We start from the raw sequence: 19,553 nt of genomic DNA on the forward strand, positions 1-19,553 counted from the left end.
GAGAAAAAAATTTAAATTCCTCATGACTCCTCAAGCATGATTTCCCCACTGAAGGGGAGATTTCATCCAAAAAAGAAGTTAGGAGAAAATCCCAGTTGCAAAAAGCACCGTTTTGGACGTGTGCTTTTTCTCCATGCTTTCTGAAGAGCTTTTAGTTCATATAAACATCTCACATGGTTTGTAAGTTATCTGACCGTGAAACTACTGGAGGTTTTTGAGCTTAACGTTAGAAAGCATTCAGCTTCCAGGGTTTCATAGCTTCTGTATTCTGTCTGTTCAAGTGGTAAACAGCTCCTGGATTACGATCACCTCTATGATCTGAGATGAACGTTATCTGCATTCTTTGACAACTGTGTGCACGCTGTCCCGGGTGCACAGTAATCCCCCAAGCATCACTGGTACCGCTGGGACACGTGTGATAGATGAGCTGTACCTGGCTGAGCCTACTCCTTCTCCATCAAGTCTGTATCTGACAGCACTTAATTTAAAAAAAACTAACAATAACCTAAGGTTAAAATATTTTATACATTTTGTGATTTGAAAAAGCATCCTATGAGCCTTAACATGATGTGCAACTTTGAATCAAGCCTTCTTTTATTGTCACACTGTTTGCTGCACAGTGCTATAAAATGTGCTCACTAAATTGGCACTGAAGCCAACATCCCTTTCCTTCTTCATTTTCCTCTGCTTTCCTTGGTCTGTCTTCTCACCCTCCCAGTTGAGCTCACATGTGACACTTTCTCTGATAACACAATTACTGTTTCTTGCAACCCAAATGCTGAACATGAAATTGCATTATCGCTTTCGATTTGAGTAACTCCCTGTTTAAATTCCAGGCATCAAAGTTGCAGACCAATATGCATTCACTCTGGACAGATCTGTCTTGCACCGAGAAAGGATTAAGTGCGTGCTACAGTAGTCTCTGGGTACGACTACATTTTAGACACTGTGCTATAGAATATATTTTCAAGTTAATGAAAGGCACTGGCTGGAATAAAACATATTTGACTAATGATGTGTCTGCGTGAGAACACCTCTACCACTACTGCAATCTGTAAAACCAATAATGCTACTGCTTTAACCTCCCTTTAAGATGTTGTCCTTTGTTGATTTGGGTCAGACTTGTTATATTAATTGAATCCTGATGTGCAGTATAGTAGGATAACAGTATTACTTGGGTCTTGTGTGATGCTTTTCTTCAATAGATAATTATTGTGTGTGGTTACTAAAATTTACTCCGTTTTAAAGGTGGGGAACTGATGTGGAAAGAGGTGAATTGCCTGTCCAAGGCTGCCCAGGGGGCAGTGGTGGAGACAGCAGTACTTCTGTTTTGGGAGTCCAGCTCCCATTCTCTATATTTCCCAGGCCTTTAAAGTTAAAGAATGACCAAATAATTTTGAAAATATCGAAAGATCACCTAGCCCATTAGAAAAATAGTCCACAGTTCATCTTGTTCATTTATCCTAATAGTATTAATCTGCAACTAATTGAAACAGAGTAAAAGTGAAGTTTTCATTCACTACTTCATTTTTCTTTTTTGTTTGTTTGCCTGCTTACTTGCCTGGGAATTTGTTATACAAAGTCCTGAGAAGGTAGAATTGGTAAGGAAAATAAATAAAAATGCTCTATTGCTTTACAGATCACCTTCTGATATCGTGCCTGTTGAGAAACACTGCAGTGAGTAACTGCTGTACCTCCATCGTGAGCATCCTGAGCACAACGCTCCAGGGCCACGAGGCTCCGATTCTATTATCGATTCACCTAAAACTCCTGTTGAAATCAGTGCCACAGCTGTGGGATCAGACCCTTTACTTTAAAAGCTGTAGATTAATTGTGACCTGAAGGTCCTGTAGGTTTTGAGGTGGCACATGAGTACTGCATAGCCTTTCTCTGCGTCCGTGGGCAGAGACAGACTTAATGTGAATATGTGGTGTGTAAGCATGACAGCTCTCTATAGTCTAATTAATTTCTTACAAACTGAAAACATCTACATTCTTCGCCAGTGGTAATAGAGCTTTTTATTATTATTGTTTAGAAATAAGTATAACTTTGAGTTTCATTAAAACCAAATGTTTAATTGCATTCATGGATATCAGATTTATTGATTTACTTAACTTTCCCCATATAGTACAGCAGAATAATATATCACAGTTTCATATAATGCTGTCCTAGCCAAGTTTTACTTCAGCATCACATTTTCTCAGACAAGTATGCATTGATGGTTTATGTTGGCAGGGCCTTTGCTTCTGCTGACAAGTTGGAAAAGAAAAATCCCATTTATATTTTGAGATTTCCTAAAGCCTGTTGATTTATGAAATACGACTGGCCTTGCATTAGGTTTTGTTTTGGTTTTTCTTTTTAAGAGAAAAAAATACCACATTTTACTTTATCAATGATTTAAATAGTGGAATTATTCCATCAAATTACACTTCCCTAATTGAGAGATTCCTGGCAAGTTAAACAGCAATTAATAACAAATTAATTATTTAAGTTATATTTTAATTTCTTTTTCTCTGAGATGGAGGGAGTCGTCCCATCATAAGCCATCTCATATACACATTCCCCATGCGTCCATATGGCATATAATGGCATATAGTAGGCAAATACCAGCGAGTCGTTCGTACTTAGAGGTGATTAGCAGCAATGTGGATGTGGTTTATTTGGTGCTGACCACCAGACATGAGCAGGGTTCAAACCCTGTTGAGGGCTAGAGTAAAACATTAGCTCAGGCTCAAGACCACACTGAAGCTGCTTCCAGTTGGCTTGGAGCCTGTGAACTGATGTCTGGACATACTCTATGGTATAGATTTTTTTTCCCCCTCCCTCTCTGCTACCAGTGATGAAAAGGACAGCCTGTAGTGTTAGATAGGGGTTGAATTGTCTCTTGTCTTCCTTGCCCAGCACTTTTGCAAGATCTTTCTGACTTCCCAGCATCACATAATTTGGACCTGAGTAAAAGACAGATGCCATGAATTAGATACCTGAAGACCAAAAAATGTATACTTTATATTGCATTTTTCCCAAATATTTATAAGCTTGAGAATTCTGGTAGTCTTTTGCCTGGTAGAGGTAATGGTAGAAATCCCACAGATTTCAGTATAAGTTATTCTTAAAGAATAGCCACTGCTCAAGCACTCACAGAGTTGCTGAAATCCCTTTGGGGTTCCTTGTATAATTTGTGGTTGGGGATCTGTAGTTTAATATACTGTCTATTTGTCACATTGGAAAACATTATATTATTTAACATTAATGCTTCCTGTAAACTGGAAAAGTTGCACCATCTTGTTCTTTGGGGAACACAGGCTGCCTCAGGAGAGTGGGAGGACCACGTTCAAGAGGAAGACACAGAAATGGTGTAGGAGTACCAGAGGCTTTTTTGAAACACCTGACAAAATGGGAGGGAAAAAGTAGTTATGGATTTATTTTATTTGCATCCAGTTCTTAGCACTGAATGACTGGTAGGTACTGTTTACCTAATCCTGCACACATCAAAAAAGAAAGAAACCATAGCTTTAGAGTAATTACATTTTTAAGGTGCTGTGCTTGGCACTGATCGATGGGGGGAAAATGCAAGTGTAGAAAAAGAAAATTAGTCAAAAACAGAGAGCTGGCCAAGATAATTCATATTTGATATTCATTATCTTATTACAGATGGTCACAAGCCAGGTGCTGAGATCCTGGCAGCACTCAAAGGATAAGCGTGCATTAAATGAAATGTATATTTTTCTTCATGCCGATCTGCAGAATTTTTGTTGCCATGGGATTGCTTCATATGCACTGGTGGAACTGTTCTTACAGGCTCATGCTGTCCCTTGGGATTGGAGTCTCAGTGGCAAGTTGGATCGGCTGCCCTGGTTTTGGTGTGCTTGGTAGAAAACAAGATTAATCACTCTGGTTTCTGATCATTTGTCTATATCCTCTGCAGCTAAAGAAAATGAGGTGTAAAGAAATGGGTCTTTAATTATTTTAGGCAGAAGCTGGGTATACAAGGGGTGCATTGGAAACCTGGCTTTGCTGTGCAATGTTTTGGCTATGAACTCTTGACACCAAGATGCTGGCTTTGAAAACTGTTTAAGCCTATATTTTTTTAAGTGAATGTTCTAAGCAGGTTAAAGTTTAACAATAAAAAATAAAACCCTTCATGGTTTTATGTTGGTTTTGAGTTGTCAGTAAAGGAAGATGGTCAGGCTGGCCCATTTCAAACTATGACTAATGGAGTTCTGCCTCCATTGCTGGTTCCAGCTGCCTCCAAAATTAAATGATTAATTGCACAAGGGAAAGACAACAATCCTTATTTGATTGTGCTGATTACAGAGTTGCTGATTATGGGAGTAAAGGGAATATGTTGTCCTAGTTTCCAAAATTCTTCAAGGAATAAGGCAGATCTGAAAATAATTTAGAACCGTAGGGTGTAAGGTTACTGAAATCATGGGGTGACCTGCTCGGAGGTCTCTCATATGTCATGCATGCTATAGTGTATCCTAGCGGTAGCTACAAGGGTTGCTGTGATAAATCACTCCTGCTTTTCCAGCTGTGACCCATCACACACAGCATGCCTGTGCGATGGGTAAATAATATATCTTACCTGATTTGCTAAGGGTACTAAGGAAGCTACAAATGAATTATCAGACCCTGATTCTTGGTTCAGATCAGTAAAGCAGGCTCCTGCAAATGCTGTTGCACAACCATTTTACTATCATGGCTTTCCAGTGTTTTGTTGGTTTTGGGGGGTTTGTTGTTGGTTGTTTGGGGTTTTTTTTGTGGTGTGTTTTTGTTGTCTTTTTTTTTTTTTTTTTTTTGTCTTGGACTTCTAGCTGTTCTAGTTAAGAGTAAAAAGGTCATCTGTCGGCTTGGCTGAACTGAGGTTAATGATGTTTTGTAGCAAAACTGTGCAGTCAGCTTGGAATGAAAATTTCAGTTAACTGGTTAGGATGCCAAAGACTTTGAACTTCTTCATCATATCTTCCTAAGAACAGAATAGCCAGGACAGCTTTTTCCTAATATTTTTTCTTTTTATTTTTAAATCAGTATTTATGGTGTCATTAACCTGCTTCTGGGTCCTTCCTCTTTTTCCTTTTTTTCTTTCTTTTAGCTTTCTGCAGAAGAATTGTATAGACACATGTATCAGTCTCACAATCGTTGTAGTATCTTACCTTTGTTGAGTACAGACAGAAATAAAAAAGCAGACACTTCCTATACACCAAAAAGACAGCTGTATAATAGCATATATAGACAATATAGAGCAGTTTAGAGGAGGAACTGAGGAACTGGCTGATTAAAAGTTCCATAGGAATTCTAGGTATGTAGATAATAATTATTACTGCTGAAATTTTGCCAGTGCTTAGTGATTAATGCCTTCATAATTTAAAGACAGGGAAGAAATTAGTAATGCAGTGCACTATTCAGTGTACTGTCTAATTGATGAATGCTTGCAACACCCCATAAGCAAATGCTTATCCCTAGTTTAGGAAAGAGAGATGGGTTTTAAAGAGTGCCTTTCTTTGGTCACACAGTTATCCAACAAAACCTGATGTCCAGCTCGATGCAGGAATTATGTAGGATCCTCCTGGGTGGTTGGCAGTATGTGCTCAGGGTGCAAGTTGTAAGTTTGGCACAAAATATTAATTCACTTTCTCTTACAGTAATTTCTGCCTGAACCCTGTCTGTAAACTGACTTCATGCCTTCTTATGCTGTGCCAGTCCTGATGTACGGTAGAGCAGTCTTCTTACTCTGTGGTCCTCCAGTTGCACTTATGATTACTAATTCCAGTGGTATTGTTGGAGATCTCCTACTTTATGCCATATGGTACCAGAAATCCTGTTCCAGCATGTGCAGACCATGGACATCCATACCACACTGCCTATATGTCTGGGCGGAGCTGAAATAGCAACCTTATGCCAGCAGCTTGCCTTCAGCAGGAGGAATTGGGAATGACTTTCAACCTTGTGCCAACTGTGTTTTACTGTGGCAGTTCAGAATAATTGGGCAGGACCCAGAACAAGAACCCAAGCATGGCTTTTATTTGCTGAGTTGTCAGGAGTATACGGGGAGAGCAGTTTTTGGTTAGGAGGCAGCACACAAAGCCCAGAATTGGCTACCTGTCTTATGTTCTTCCATATATTCTTGGAGTAAGGTGTTGCATCTCTTCCTAAACCCCTCTTTCCTCTTTGTATACCGTAGTTGCCAGTAATGCAACAAGAGTGCTTTCATTGATGGAAAATCTTTGAGGTCCTCAGAGTGGTATTGCTGTGACAATTATTATTATGAGTAGTAAAATGTGTTAAACAGGCATCCACTGGTTAATATACCTGAGCTTCATTCTGCTGCCCCACTGTGCAACGTTTAATAATCCATTTTGATACTGCAATGCATCTTTCATCTGGCAGAACTGATGCTTGCATCAGCATTTGGTTTAAAAGGCATAATGCCCACTGCAGATCATAATGAATACTTTCACTCTGTACCTTTTCTTACAAAAGCACTTCACCATGCTTCTGTTCATTACTGTTTGCTGTGGGTCCTCAGAAGCACGCACATTGTGACTCCACTCAGCAATGGCAATGCATTACTGGGAGAATGGAAAACACATAAAACACAGATATAATTTTGTTCTATACTACAGCACTTCAGAAGAGGAAAACTTTCTTTGAGCCATTGCTTCTTTTAAAGCATAGTGTGCTGTGATGACAAATATATAGCTTTGATGTTTCCTGCTCCACCAGACCATGGAGCATTGTAAATCAGTGTTTTGCTTTTTCATACTCCATCATTATTAAAACCTGTTGTAACTTTGTTGTAGACAGACATATGTTAGCTCTTGAAAACTATGCATCTTACTCTGTCCTCTTCTGTAACAGGGGAATTATTGCATTTGAAAACAAAAGCTACATTCTGGAGCCATTAGAAGGTGCTACAAGTGAACACAAGATCTACCGAGCAGAGAATTTGAAAATAGCCCCTGGATCTTGTGGCCACCAGCTGGACATCTCTGCCATGAGAACTGATGACAATGACCCATCACACAATTCTCAAGCTGGCAGGGTAGGTGGATGAGTTTTTGGTTTGCTGAGTATGTCTCTGGTAACATTTCCATATTACTGTCCACCACAACTCTGTTGCAAAGAGTCCCTACTGAGCAAAATATTAAACCATATAGTCAACTTCTGTTGACATCATGTGCTTAAGTGCATGCTTAAAATGAAACATGTACTTACACAATTTGCTAAAGCTTTATTGCTTTTTCTTGACCCTGTATGCATAACTTACTTGTTACTTTCTTTTTGGTAATGAGAAAGCACAAAAAAGTTTATGGTTTCATATTAGGGTAATATATTTTGGTTGATGTATGATTACAACAAGAATTTAAGACCCCACAAGAACACTGAGCAGTGTCTGGAAAAGTTCTTGCCTACCCAGGATGGAAGAGAACATGATAGCTGTGAAGCTTTGCTAATATTAGGTTTTGAACCTTTCCATTCTAGTAGGAACGTATCTTATGCAGACAAAACAAATTCTCACCATATTATTTTACAGATGTATTATTGCAATTGTTTCTATGTAGAAAAAAATGCACATAATATGAAATGCATATAGCTAATGGAAACAACAGAAAATTAAATGAGCTAAAAATCAGGAAGAGGAAATACTGTAGTAAGTTCATCTGCTTATTGGATGGGGATTGTTGAAAAGACTGGTTTAGGTGTTCCAAAATTATACAATGATACAAATTTGCCCTCAGCATTTATTAAATGTCACGTATTGGAATTTATACTTACATGTACTACTAAGCCTTTGCATCAAGTTAATTGTTAAGGAAAGCGACCTAAATGGCATTCCTAGATATTATTTTTGTAGTGGAATTAAATTATTTTACATTTTAGGAATATTAAATATTACATCTAATGCATTAGCCTTTACATATACCATTTTCTGGGCTAAGCATATTTCTGAAAATATGTGTAGGTTGAAAACATTGGAAAAGCACTTTTCACAACTTTATTAAGGTTTCCCCAAAGTGTTTGTGACTTTTGACTGAATTTCACTGAGGCAATCAATGTAACACTAGGCAACTGAAATAAAAGGTGTGCGTATAACTAGCTGATACAATCAAAGCAATTTTACTATTACCCTCATGGTTCTCACATTTTGTTGATGGCTTCAACTACATGCCAGAATTCACCTTAAATATCTGAAAAATATTTTTGCTGTGGTTCAGCGGACTTAATTATAAAAACTGTCACCAGTCACATCATATGGATAGGTACTATATATATAATGAGTATGTTGGATACGCTTCTAATGTATGAATTTTGAAAGTTGTCAGATGTAATGTGTGGAGTAAGTTTTCACATTTCAGTGTTGTCATCAGCTAAGTAGACTGTTGTGGTGGGTTGACCCTGGCTGGGGGCCAGGTGCCCACCAGAGCCGCTCTATCACTCGCCTCCCCAGCAAGGCAGGGAGGGGAGAAAGGAAGATGGAGAAAAAACAATTCCAGACTCGTGGGTCGAGATAAAGGCAGTTTAATGTAGCTAAAGCAAAAAGCCGCGCGCGGAAGCAAAGCAAAAAGCAAAGATTATTCTCTACTTCCCATCAGCAGGCGATGTCCGGCCACTTCCTGGGAAGTAGGGCTTCAGTAAGTGTGTCCCTTACTCCGGAAGACAAACATTGTAAAAAAAAACAACGAATGCCCCCACCCTGTTCCTCCCCCTATTCTCAGTTTCTTACTGCTGAGCATGACATCATATGGTATGGAATATCCCTTTGGTCAGTTTGGGTCAGCTGTCCTAGCTGTGTCCCCTCCCAAGATCTTGCCCACCCCCAGCCTGCTGCTGGGGAAAAAGAAATGTTGGAAAGCCTTGATGTGTGCTGGCACTGCTCAGTAGTAGCCAAAACACTGGTGTGTTATCAACAGTTTGCTAGCTACCAATACACAGCACAGCACTATGAGGGCTGCTGTGGGGAGAATTAACTCCATCTCAGCCAGACCCAATACAACTGTCAGGACGTACTGAATAAAGATGACCTGCAAAATATGGACACATAAGGCTGCACCAAATTATACTGGGTGATGGCAAAAACCAGAAATCCAGTCTCAGGTTTAGGGCAGGACAAAAATTTTGGGTTTCTTGGCAGGTTTGGGGGAAGGTTTTTGTTGGTTTGGTTGGTTGGGTTTTTCCCTGACCCATCACTCAAGTACCTACACTAAACGCTTATTGAGCAGAGCCGAAACGTGAGATCGATATAACACAAAGTTAGACTAGCCTTTGGGTTAGATTTAAATACAGATAAATGATGGGACAAACACAGTAGACTCAGCTTCCCAGATCCAAACACCAGATTTAATAGAGCAAGTCAGATAATGTAGCAGATGTGTGCAGACACGTTTTGCCCCATCGGAGCTGGGTCTCTGCTAATACTGGGTCATTTCATAACTCAGTGGACCCTCAAATTGCAGCAGGGAGTGTGTTTTCCAGTTGAGCTCCATTGAGATAGGATCCTACAGAAAGCAAGCTGATGTGTAAGACAGGCCCTACAGCATGGCTTTTTCTCTGTAGCCTCACGAAATTGCCATTTTGGTGGTGCTGGTGGACCACAGATCAGGCAGGTGAGCCGTTTGGGGTGAGTGGATCACGGAGAAAGAGTGTGGCTGCAAGATTGCAGTGGGAATCCGAGCCATGAATATTCCCAGGTAGGGGAGCATGAGGAAGGGCTACAGCGACATGGGATAGAGGTTTTGTGATAGGATCAGGTATGGTGGAAATAGGGGAGAAAGGCAGAGGTCAATGGAACAAAGCATATTGTCTCCCATCATGTATATCTATCATGGCTGTATTGTTGACTCTTCATTTTAATTCCGAAGGATTAACTCAGGCAATGGGTTGTGCATTGATGCAGTTGGCTGCAGAAAGCAAGCTGAAAAAGTCTTAATTAGGTACATTCTATAAATAAATCCAAGGAATGCACATAGCCTTTGGGCAAATCACAGGAATGGATTCATTACGCTAGTCAGTCACCAGAGGCTTACATGGTTATACCCTGCTAGCCAACTTCTCTCAGGCTAACTTTCTCCAGTCCAAACAGTTTTACTCTTGGTAAAAAGTAAATGGTTTAAACTGACTGATGTAACAGAGCTCTTCTTATATCTTTGTACCTGGATTTTCATATCTCATCTTTTACTCTTCATTTGGAAGACTAGAAGGACCTTGGGGCTGCATCTCTGATGAGGACTGCATAATAAATTTCAGGTTTCTGTTAGACTTTTAGTGTCTGAGAGATCAATTCCATCACAAACAAAACCCCTATGGTCATTTGCCTTACGTGGCATCTCACTCATGTCTGTTATATTTTGCAGAGAGGTAAATCGAGCTCTGCCAGAGCATTGTAGGCTCAGCTGAAGTCTACTGTGGCATGGCAGGCCCTTTGTATCGCATCTGCTGATGTTACAGGAGCAGGACACGATGACGCCTTGGTGTCCTGGTTCCCCACCAGCATATCGCCAAGCACTGCTCATGACCTGTGTGGCAGATGAGACATGGGCATGTGCACCAAGTCTCTGCACACACCGTGACCCCATGGTGGTGACAGTTGCCGCCAGTGGAGCACAAAGTGACAGAGAACCCCAATACGAGGAGAAAGTTGTAAGAATATCTACCTGAGCTCATTTGCCAGACCCCCTAATAAGCGTAATCCTGTGAAGTGTTTATATCATCAATGTTTAGTTCATTAATGATAGCTTCTACTGCTTTCTCAGTTCATAAATACTGTCCAAATGGAACTTAATTATTTTCCAGTTATTGTAGTTTGAAGGCTGTGTAACACTATTAAATATGAGTTTGAAAGTCAGAGTTACTACAATTCACATCTGCCACTTTCCTCTAAAGACAATGCTGCTTGCAAAACATTCAGAATCATTAATCTGCAGATAACAAAGAGGAACACTTTGGTGATGTGAAGAAAACCTTGTGAAATTTGGCTGGAAGGTGATGTCCAGCACTGACTTTTAGCTTAGGGGATCACACAGTTTGCCTTGGAACAGTTTGCTTTGGAAAGCTTTAGTCCTTTAGTCATGTTTTAGGTTATAGAGCTTTAGTTTAGTTCAAGACATCACGGTCATTAATAGGTCATACATCTGCTTAAGCTCCTTAAGTTCTGGCACGAAGATCAGACATACTGCTGAGACCTTTTTTCCCTGTCTTATTCCAGAAACAAGGGAGAAATGATAGAATAGATGCTCAGCTGCTGTAAATCACAGAACTTTTACAGGCATTAATAGGTCATGTAAATTTAGGGTAGCAGAGGAACTGTGCTGTGATTAGTTCTATTACAAAATAATTTCATTTTCTTCAGTGATCTTTGTGCAGCTAAATATTACGATTCTTTTAGACCTGCATTTAGAACTGCAAGTAGCATTACCAGCTGTTTTCTATGAACATACAGATACAAAATTAAATGTATGCCTTCCGTTTTTAGAGTATGAGTTTACTTTCTGACACTGACAGTTCACTCTGGATTTTTCTTCCTACATAATTTATCAGTTGACCACTTGACCTCTTCTCTACTTCACTCAATATCCCTTTATCTCTCATTTTTCTTAGTAGCCAGTTTGTCTATTGTGTGAAATGTTTGCTAAAAGGCATCTCCTCATTTCTTTAAATGTGCCTTGGAAATAGCAAAGGTCTTTCTGCTAGAGATGATATTCTCCTGCGAGGAAAGATAACTCAAACGTTTCAGCTGCAGAAAGCTGAAAGGTTGAGAGAGACTTTGCACCACATTCCTGCTTGCTGTGATCAAATCCTGGGGGTTTTTTTGTAAGTACCACATAGTCTGTCTCTGTTGTGGTAGATAAAAGGAAAATTTCTATGAGGAGAAGGAATACAATACAAATTTGTATGTAGTGAAATCTTTGGAAATCTGAGATGTTGTGTATCTCCTCTTGCAAACACTTTGTTGGCCTCAGGGAGCGCTGGTTCCAAGGGTCGCTTATTGCAAAAACAAAATACTATTTGCATCTTTTTTGGCAGTACAAGAGAGAGACTCTGAAGACAACAAAGTATGTGGAGCTTGTTATTGTGGCAGATAATCGTGAGGTAAGAAACTTAAAACTAAAAAGTTACGGGAAGCACGGGTGGGAAACAGGTAGCTCAGGTCAGCTTCGATGCTATTGCAAGTAATCTGCTTCAGAGTAATATGGTGGTTTTCAAAAGTAAAGCTTCTTCCCTAATTAGGGCTAAGCAGTGGAAGGCACTATTAACACAGGGCAACACTCATAGCTGGTTGTAAAAGTTTCTTGCAATACTTCATAAGGAATTTGACTCTCAGATAATTGGGATATCTGGCAGTAATTCAAGAATACACAAATACTAATTCGCTGCCCAGGGTCTCCTTGGGCTAGTTAAGTTTCATTGCCATCGACTCTGCCCTCGGTGGGACCGTCACTGTTTGGAAGACACCGTAGGATCCTGCACTGGCTTTTGAAGTGGTACTTTACCATCACCTTGCAGGAAACACGACTGCCTTCCTGATGGTTTGCAAAGAGACCCTCAAAGAGAGTAGCCAGAACTGGCTGTAGAAATGTTCCAGTGAGTTGAATGGCAGCCAAAGATCTTGGTTTGAATTGTTTTGCTACTTAGATTTTTTTTTTTTTTTTGTCTCCTTGAACATTGCCAGTTAGGGAATAACAATGACTCTGCCGAAACAGCTAACAGAAGAGCCTTTTCTTTTTCACAAAACATCAGTCCCAGAAAGATCACTAGGTAAGACATAGGGATTTTAAAACTTTTTGTCAGAACTGTCCCATAGCCTGTGCTTATTCTGAGGCAGATCCTGGTCCCATGAAGCCAACAGGAGTGTGCCTTTGGTTGCACTGTGTAATCCCCAGGCATCACCAACGGTGCTGGCAGAGCAGGGGGGCTGTTGAGGGGAACCTGTGGTATTTTTGCTGCTAGTACATTGATCCTTTACATTCTCAGTTTCAGAGACAAGGCAAGGATGTGGAAAAAATTAAGCAGAGGCTGATAGAAATTGCAAACTATGTTGATAAGGTAAGAACATGAGCATTATTTCGCTTTTTCAAATCTTACTACGCTTTCTGAAGGACGTTGCTGTGAAATCTATGTTTCTTCTACTAGTAAATTCAGAAAGCCGCCATGCTCAGATCAGCAGCTTTCACAATCTTTGCTGCATCTCCTTATCCACCCACCTTTTCAAGGAGCTAGCCCTGCTGCTTTCCTAATTCTCCGGTGTTTCAGGGCAATGCTTCTCTCCAACCAGTAAAACCAAAAAAGTAAACTTAAACCTTTCGTATGCCCTTCAACATACTAAGCTGTGAGCTCTGCTCTGCTATATATGGGATGCATGTATCTGTGGAAGCACTATTCCTACAGAGATGTACAATTTGACCCTAGGATTTTATTAACCTGGGAAGAGGGTGAGCATGACCACATATAGAACAGCCCATAGAAAAAGGATTATTTTGAGGAGGAATTTGGAGAACAAAGTCCTCTGCAGCAGCAAGAGATCGTCCAACTGTAAGGCCAACAAAAGGCCTGTGAAGACACGGTCAATAAGATATACAGCCCAAGGAAGATGGCAGAATTAAAAATATGCAGTGCCTAAGGAAACAGAAGTTGATGGCTGAGTGAGAGCAATAAGAAAGAGATATGCACTGTATTTTTTTGTATTTGAAGTAATTTCTTGACATAAACATTAAATGCTAACAGCCCTCTACAGTGTTTTTTTGAACAAATTAAAGTTTATTTTTGTTGTGCTGTATGGCCAGAAAAAATCAGGAGTCCAGTAGTGAAATTAAAACTGAGGGAGTCTTAATTTAGCTGAGAACTTATCAAGTGATACTTCAAGGGCAATAACTCCAGGAGAAGCATTCTTGATTAAAAACAGGCTGCTGAAGACACCTCCACCTCTTCCATAATTGTCTTGCTGACTTATTACTGGAGGACAGGTGTTTATATGTTACCTGCTGAAAATTAATTTTGCATGTTATAATATATTTTTTTTCATGCTTAATTTATGCTCAGCAAATGCCAATGTTATCCGAATGACTGTAATGCATATAAACAAGAGAACGATCTAGTATATGCTTTTCTTAGACTGTCAGCCAAATCTGGGCTGGATCAATCCTTGAATCCTTCTTCACATTAGTCTCCCATCAGAATTGTTATCTCTGCTCCATTGCTAATGCTGCTCTGGCTCCCCTCTTATAGCAACTGTGGCATTTACCAGTGGGATAATAGTGTAGGCCCTGGAGAAGAGACCGTTTAAGCCTCTGCAAGAAAGGTTCATATGCACATTATGCTTCTGTTGAAATCTTTTAATCCAATGTTATCTAAAATGGGGTTTAGAGACATATTTCTATTTTTCTTTTCTCATTAGTTCTATAGGCCACTAAATATTCGAGTAGCCCTGGTCGGAGTGGAAGTATGGAATGACATGGATAAGTGCTCTATTTCTCAAGACCCTTTCACCAGCCTCCATGAGTTTCTGGACTGGAGAAAGCTAAAACTACTACCTCGTAAACCCCATGACAATGCACAGCTGATAAGGTAGACTTCACACTGTATTTAATATCGGCCGGGATTCCAGTGGTTTGAGAATAGCTGTACTGAATTCTTCCCCAGTTGCTAAGCTGTTGGGAGGAACGTCTGTGCTCCAGAGGGTTTGTCTTTCCCCTCTGCAAACATCAAACATCAAAGTGTTTTGCAGAGCCCTTCAGCAGCTTCAGATGAATTTCCTTCCACAGCTCTGCAACAGCCCTGGTACTTGTAGGCCTTTCCTGAATACAACTCACGTAGAAGTGCAGATGTGTAATAAGCTGGTAAATACTTTGGGTATGAATTTACAAGCAGTTTAAGCTGTCTAATTTTTTAGAGGGCACTCCTGCCCTCACCCCAAAAGTAGAGCTAATGGGGCACTATGTGAAGCCTGTTTGTTAGTAGAAAGACCTCAGTAAAATTTAAAATGCAGTCTAAATTGGACAATTCATTTGCATTTGTGGCTTAAAAATTAAATCATACCCATCTTTTACCCTGCTGCTGTTTCCTGGATTAAAGTAATTGACTAAATATGCTCAAAGTAAAAGCACTCTTAAAAACAAAGTAAGAAACACCTCTTTCTTGAACCAGGTATCACTTTGATCAATGAACCATTCTTTATACTATACAGATAAACATACCTGACATCTTAGTAATTAAAAGGAGCTCTTTACTCGTTACGTAGATATTCTTACATTTTCTGTGTAAGAATAGCGTGAGCCCTTCCAAACTGTCCCTCATGAGAGATTTGATTGCTCTCTCTCTATAATAATACTTTGTTTGGAATGATTACATTCTAAACTGTGTATTATAACAAGTAGCATATAAACTTCCCTCTGCATTGAAATAACCCTTCTTTAAACTAGACGCATCATTATTTTTTTTTGTATTTCTATTCCCTAACTTCAGTCAAAGCCCAAAGGACAGTGATCAAATGGATGTTTTTCATAGCAGGGATGCTGTCATCGTCAGTTCGGCAAGTCGGCATGACTAATCTGTGCTTTTCATTGTTTTAAACCTGCAAATGTCTCGAGCTGACACATTTGAAATGGGATCTTTGTTTGAGATTGGCAGAACTACAAGACTGAAAATAATAGGGCGGTGTCTTGGCACTGAATGGTGATACTGTGATTCTTCTCCTTTCCCTCCCTCCTGCAGCGGGGTGTACTTCCAAGGGACTACCATTGGCATGGCGCCCATAATGAGCATGTGCACTGCAGAGCAGTCTGGAGGGGTCGTCATGGTAAGCGGTAAAAGCACAGGACTTGAAAGTGGCCCAACTGTTGCGCCACGATCTCAAGTTTTGTAGTACTGTATTCTGAACCAGAACATCAGCCCCTTTTGTCCCATTCTCAGTCTCAATATTATCTATATCTACATGCACATTGTTTCCATAGTGAAAAAAAAATCAAAATATTGCATTAAAATATAGCATAGCCTCTTTGTAAGAATCCTCTACTCCTAAATATCATTAAATCAGGTGTTGAGGTGCTGTGAAAGATGAGAACCAAAAGATGTATTTGCTATACGCTTGGGTATACTAGTGTTACAGGCAACAACAGTCTATCCTGAATCTTTTATTATATTGATTTTATTCTGTATTTACAGAGTTTTCTGTGTAAGGCCTTATTTTCCATCTTTGCAGCACAGTGGTTTTATTACATTGCCAGACAACAAGAACAAACAATGGCATTTATTCTACCTGAGCCTCTCAAAGATTATTACTGGTAATGCTGTTGTTATATGCTAGGCATGATGAACATAAAAGTAAACACCGTAGCCAGTTTCTGGAAGTGGTTCTGGAGTATTTTCTTTCAGAATTTTTTATTTGTTTGTTTGTTTTTTACTTTTGAACAGTGTTTTGTGCTAAGTGGGGGAAAGAAGTTTTGCATTAACTAAGCTTTGCAATAAAAGATTTTAAATAAAGTTAGATGCGGACTCCCAGAGCTTGGAGGCCACTAACAGGCTCAGCTCGTGACCTCAGGGCTCAACTCCAGAGCTGGAAGCCAGTTAGCCCTAAAAACCTCTTTGATATTCTCCAAGTTCAGCCTGTACGTGCTGAAAACCTTTGTGTTTTCTACAACTTTGTTGAGACTTCCAGCACCTCAGGTGATGTGGTGGTTCTCTCCAGCTCTGTTGGACCCTCAGCTGCAGATGCCTACATAAATGAGATGGGAGCCCAACATTTCAGAGTTTGCATGGTCTCAATACTCCCAGTTCTTCAGAGCTTCGTGGGGCTAACCACTAAGGCTTTTCCCTCAAGACAATCCAGGTAGCGGGGTAATCCCAGAAGCACAGCCCCTTGAAGCTCCTGCATTTCTTTCCATCTTAACTAGCGTCCGAGCTGAGGTTGGTCCACAATGCAGGGCTCCTTTGTGGTCTCATGGACAAGTAGGCAAGAAGCCAAGCTGGGGCCATGTGTGCATTCGTGGAAGATGATGTATAGATGGTTTAGACTGGGAGGATGGATTTACGAGGTGAGCAGGGAAGCTGAGGTATAGGAAAGAGTGGGAAAGAACAATCAAATCACATAATTTAGAGAAAGTCACGTCAAAATTGTAGAAAAGACAAAGGCTTGAGCCTCTTGGTAGCTTTAGAAGCTGACTCTCTAACTGGTGTTTGTTACAGCTATTCGCTGGGTACCTGAGGGGGAGAGGTACAAAAGGAAAAGGAGGAAAAGAGGAAGAAAAAGCAGTAGTGTCCCAGTGCGCTTCCAAATCTTGGCAAAGGCATATATGAGGCAGACAGCCCCATTTTATCCATTTCACCCTCAGGCCAGCAGTCACTGCTTTGGCTCTGTCTAGAGTCAGAGATGCCCTTAATGATGACATCTTTGTCCTTTTAATTTTTAGCATAAGGTTTAAAATACGCTACAGTGTAATTTACTGCAAAGTCAGTCCTCTTCACCCTGGGCACTGTCATTCTAAATAGAAACAACAAAAATTATTTCATTCCAGTAACAAGGAAACAAGAATCAGCATTTTTTTAAAGTGCTCTCATGGCTCTGACAGAGGAGAGACTGATTTATATGTCCAGGAGAATCCAAGTGTCTGTGGTTGAATCATGGGCCAGGCTGAGCTTCAGTCGTGCAGGGGAGCGCAATGTTTCCCAGAGACTCCCACCTCAGTGAACTGAAACTTCTGAGGTGCAAATTAACTCATGGCTTGCACAGCAAAACTAGAAATGTTTTCCAGTTCTTTAAGCAAATCCTCAAACAGGAGCTAAATCCCAAACAAGCAAACACTCATCCTCAAAACCCAAATGGACAACTGCCCAACCTTCCCCCCCCCACTTAACAAAAGCTAATTCAGGTGTATACTAAAAAAAGGTTTTATATATACCGGTACCTACAGAAGAAAGCTCTAAATTTGGAACATACACAAATGAAAGAATAACTGTTAACCTGGGAGGCTATAGTGCTCAACCATCTCAACACTGGTCAACCAGCGATTTGGCCATCCTTGTAATTCAGCCAACCTCTTCCCCATCCCACCCCGAACACTCAATACCAAAAAGCTCCCACGTTTTCAAAACTGTTCTGAAAGAAGAGACAGCGGAGAGTTTGCATGAGAAATAAAATTTGAATACAAAAACTGGAGGGATCTGATGTTCCTGACTGTTGGCGGTCAGCTCTACTATATGATCTAAATTCCTCTGTCATGCCTCCCTGAGAGCCTGCCCCCTCAACTTTTCTATCGGGCCGAATTCTCTCAATGGTAGGTGACGCCCTGTCTCCCACTAGTTTTAAGAAAAACTCAAAGTAGGGAGAGCAGTTGCAGAGAAGCTTTTGGTGTATCAAGAGCATTATAATTTTATCGTGATGATTCTGTTGTGTTGTAGAAAGACCAAACAAAAGTTGACATTAAAGTAAGCCTTTGACACATGATTCAATCTTCATTCTTCTGTTTCAAAAGATTGCCCACTAAATTAATGGATTTAAAAGTAAAATATTGCTGAGTTGCTGCAATGTAATGTAGTATTTTCACTCATGTCAAATTTCTGTTGACTTTAGTGAGAAGTTAGGCTAAACAAGTGTGGAACTAGGGCACTTATATTTCAGTGAATTGCTTAAATGAAAATAAAGGTGTGATTTAGGAAACCTATTCCTACAACTGAGTGAACCTGCATGGAAAGTACCAGGACTGGGACATTAGCCTGTTCTAGCTGTAGGTGACAGTATTTTATTATCATGATTTGATGTGAATCTCAGTGGAATGGAGCAGAGTTCAGCTGAAAGCAGCTGCATGTTTTGTGCAACAGCTTATAATGTCTTAACAGTAGATGGTTGCTTATTCAGTGGTTGTGAAACTGTTTGGTAATGACTTTTACTGCTCAAGTTAGCTTTAAAAGACCCTGGTGGAATAAATCAAAGTCACATTGCTATTCATTTCTTTAGTCCTTGGTCTCAGTATCAAATGGGACATGTCACTGTTTGTTTTGATAATCTTCATTTATGCTGTCTTCAAATAACCTCTTTTGCTGAGACATCACATTCCTTGTTTTAAAAACCCTCTCTAGAAACTGATAAAATTGCATTCCAAGTGGATTTGAGCAAGTAATGAGAACCGCATGGGCTGTAATAATTGTTTGCCTATTCAAGACCGAAATTACATTTCAGATCATTTATTGCTCTAGTTTTGGAGTGGACTGGGTGAATTCTTGTTTTTATTTTTAATTGCCAGCTCTAGAGGTGTTCAAACAAACGTAATCTCTGTTCAGTAAGAGAGACTGGCAAAATGAAGAAAAACAGCTCAGTTCGTCTGTCTAGCTCCAAGCTTAGAGGAGTTTCTGTCTTGACCACTTAGCCCTAATTTCAAGGCATCACTCCAGTGTGCTGCTGGTAAATTATATGGAATTATATCATTGTTTTCTTAGTCTTCGGTCCTGCATTGTTTTCCAGTTGAGTGAGAGGTTGTGCTCTTTTTAGGACATCAGGTTAGCTTACCTTGAATTCTCTAAATATTTCACAAATTGCTATGAGTACAAAGATAAATCAATCTGTATGT

The 19,553-nt window shown here is 40.0% G+C and overlaps 2 protein-coding genes across 2 annotated transcripts in view; one reads left to right on the forward strand and one right to left on the reverse strand.

The window, feature by feature from the left end:
• ADAM12 (ADAM metallopeptidase domain 12) overlaps positions 1-19,553 on the forward strand; it is a 183,669-nt gene that overhangs the window by 111,472 nt on the left and 52,644 nt on the right. Inside the window, exons 6-10 of the mRNA XM_075757648.1 lie at positions 6,859-7,042; positions 12,022-12,087; positions 12,970-13,041; positions 14,390-14,559; positions 15,706-15,790. Of these exons, the coding sequence (XP_075613763.1) occupies positions 6,859-7,042; positions 12,022-12,087; positions 12,970-13,041; positions 14,390-14,559; positions 15,706-15,790 (577 nt within the window). The remainder of the gene's footprint in view (positions 1-6,858; positions 7,043-12,021; positions 12,088-12,969; positions 13,042-14,389; positions 14,560-15,705; positions 15,791-19,553) is intronic.
• BCCIP (BRCA2 and CDKN1A interacting protein) overlaps positions 1-19,553 on the reverse strand; it is a 147,012-nt gene that overhangs the window by 5,353 nt on the left and 122,106 nt on the right. The gene's annotated exons all lie outside the window — the stretch shown is intronic.

This window comes from Balearica regulorum, chromosome 7, assembly GCF_011004875.1.
Source record: "Balearica regulorum gibbericeps isolate bBalReg1 chromosome 7, bBalReg1.pri, whole genome shotgun sequence".
Classification (NCBI taxonomy): Eukaryota; Metazoa; Chordata; class Aves; order Gruiformes; family Gruidae; genus Balearica; species Balearica regulorum.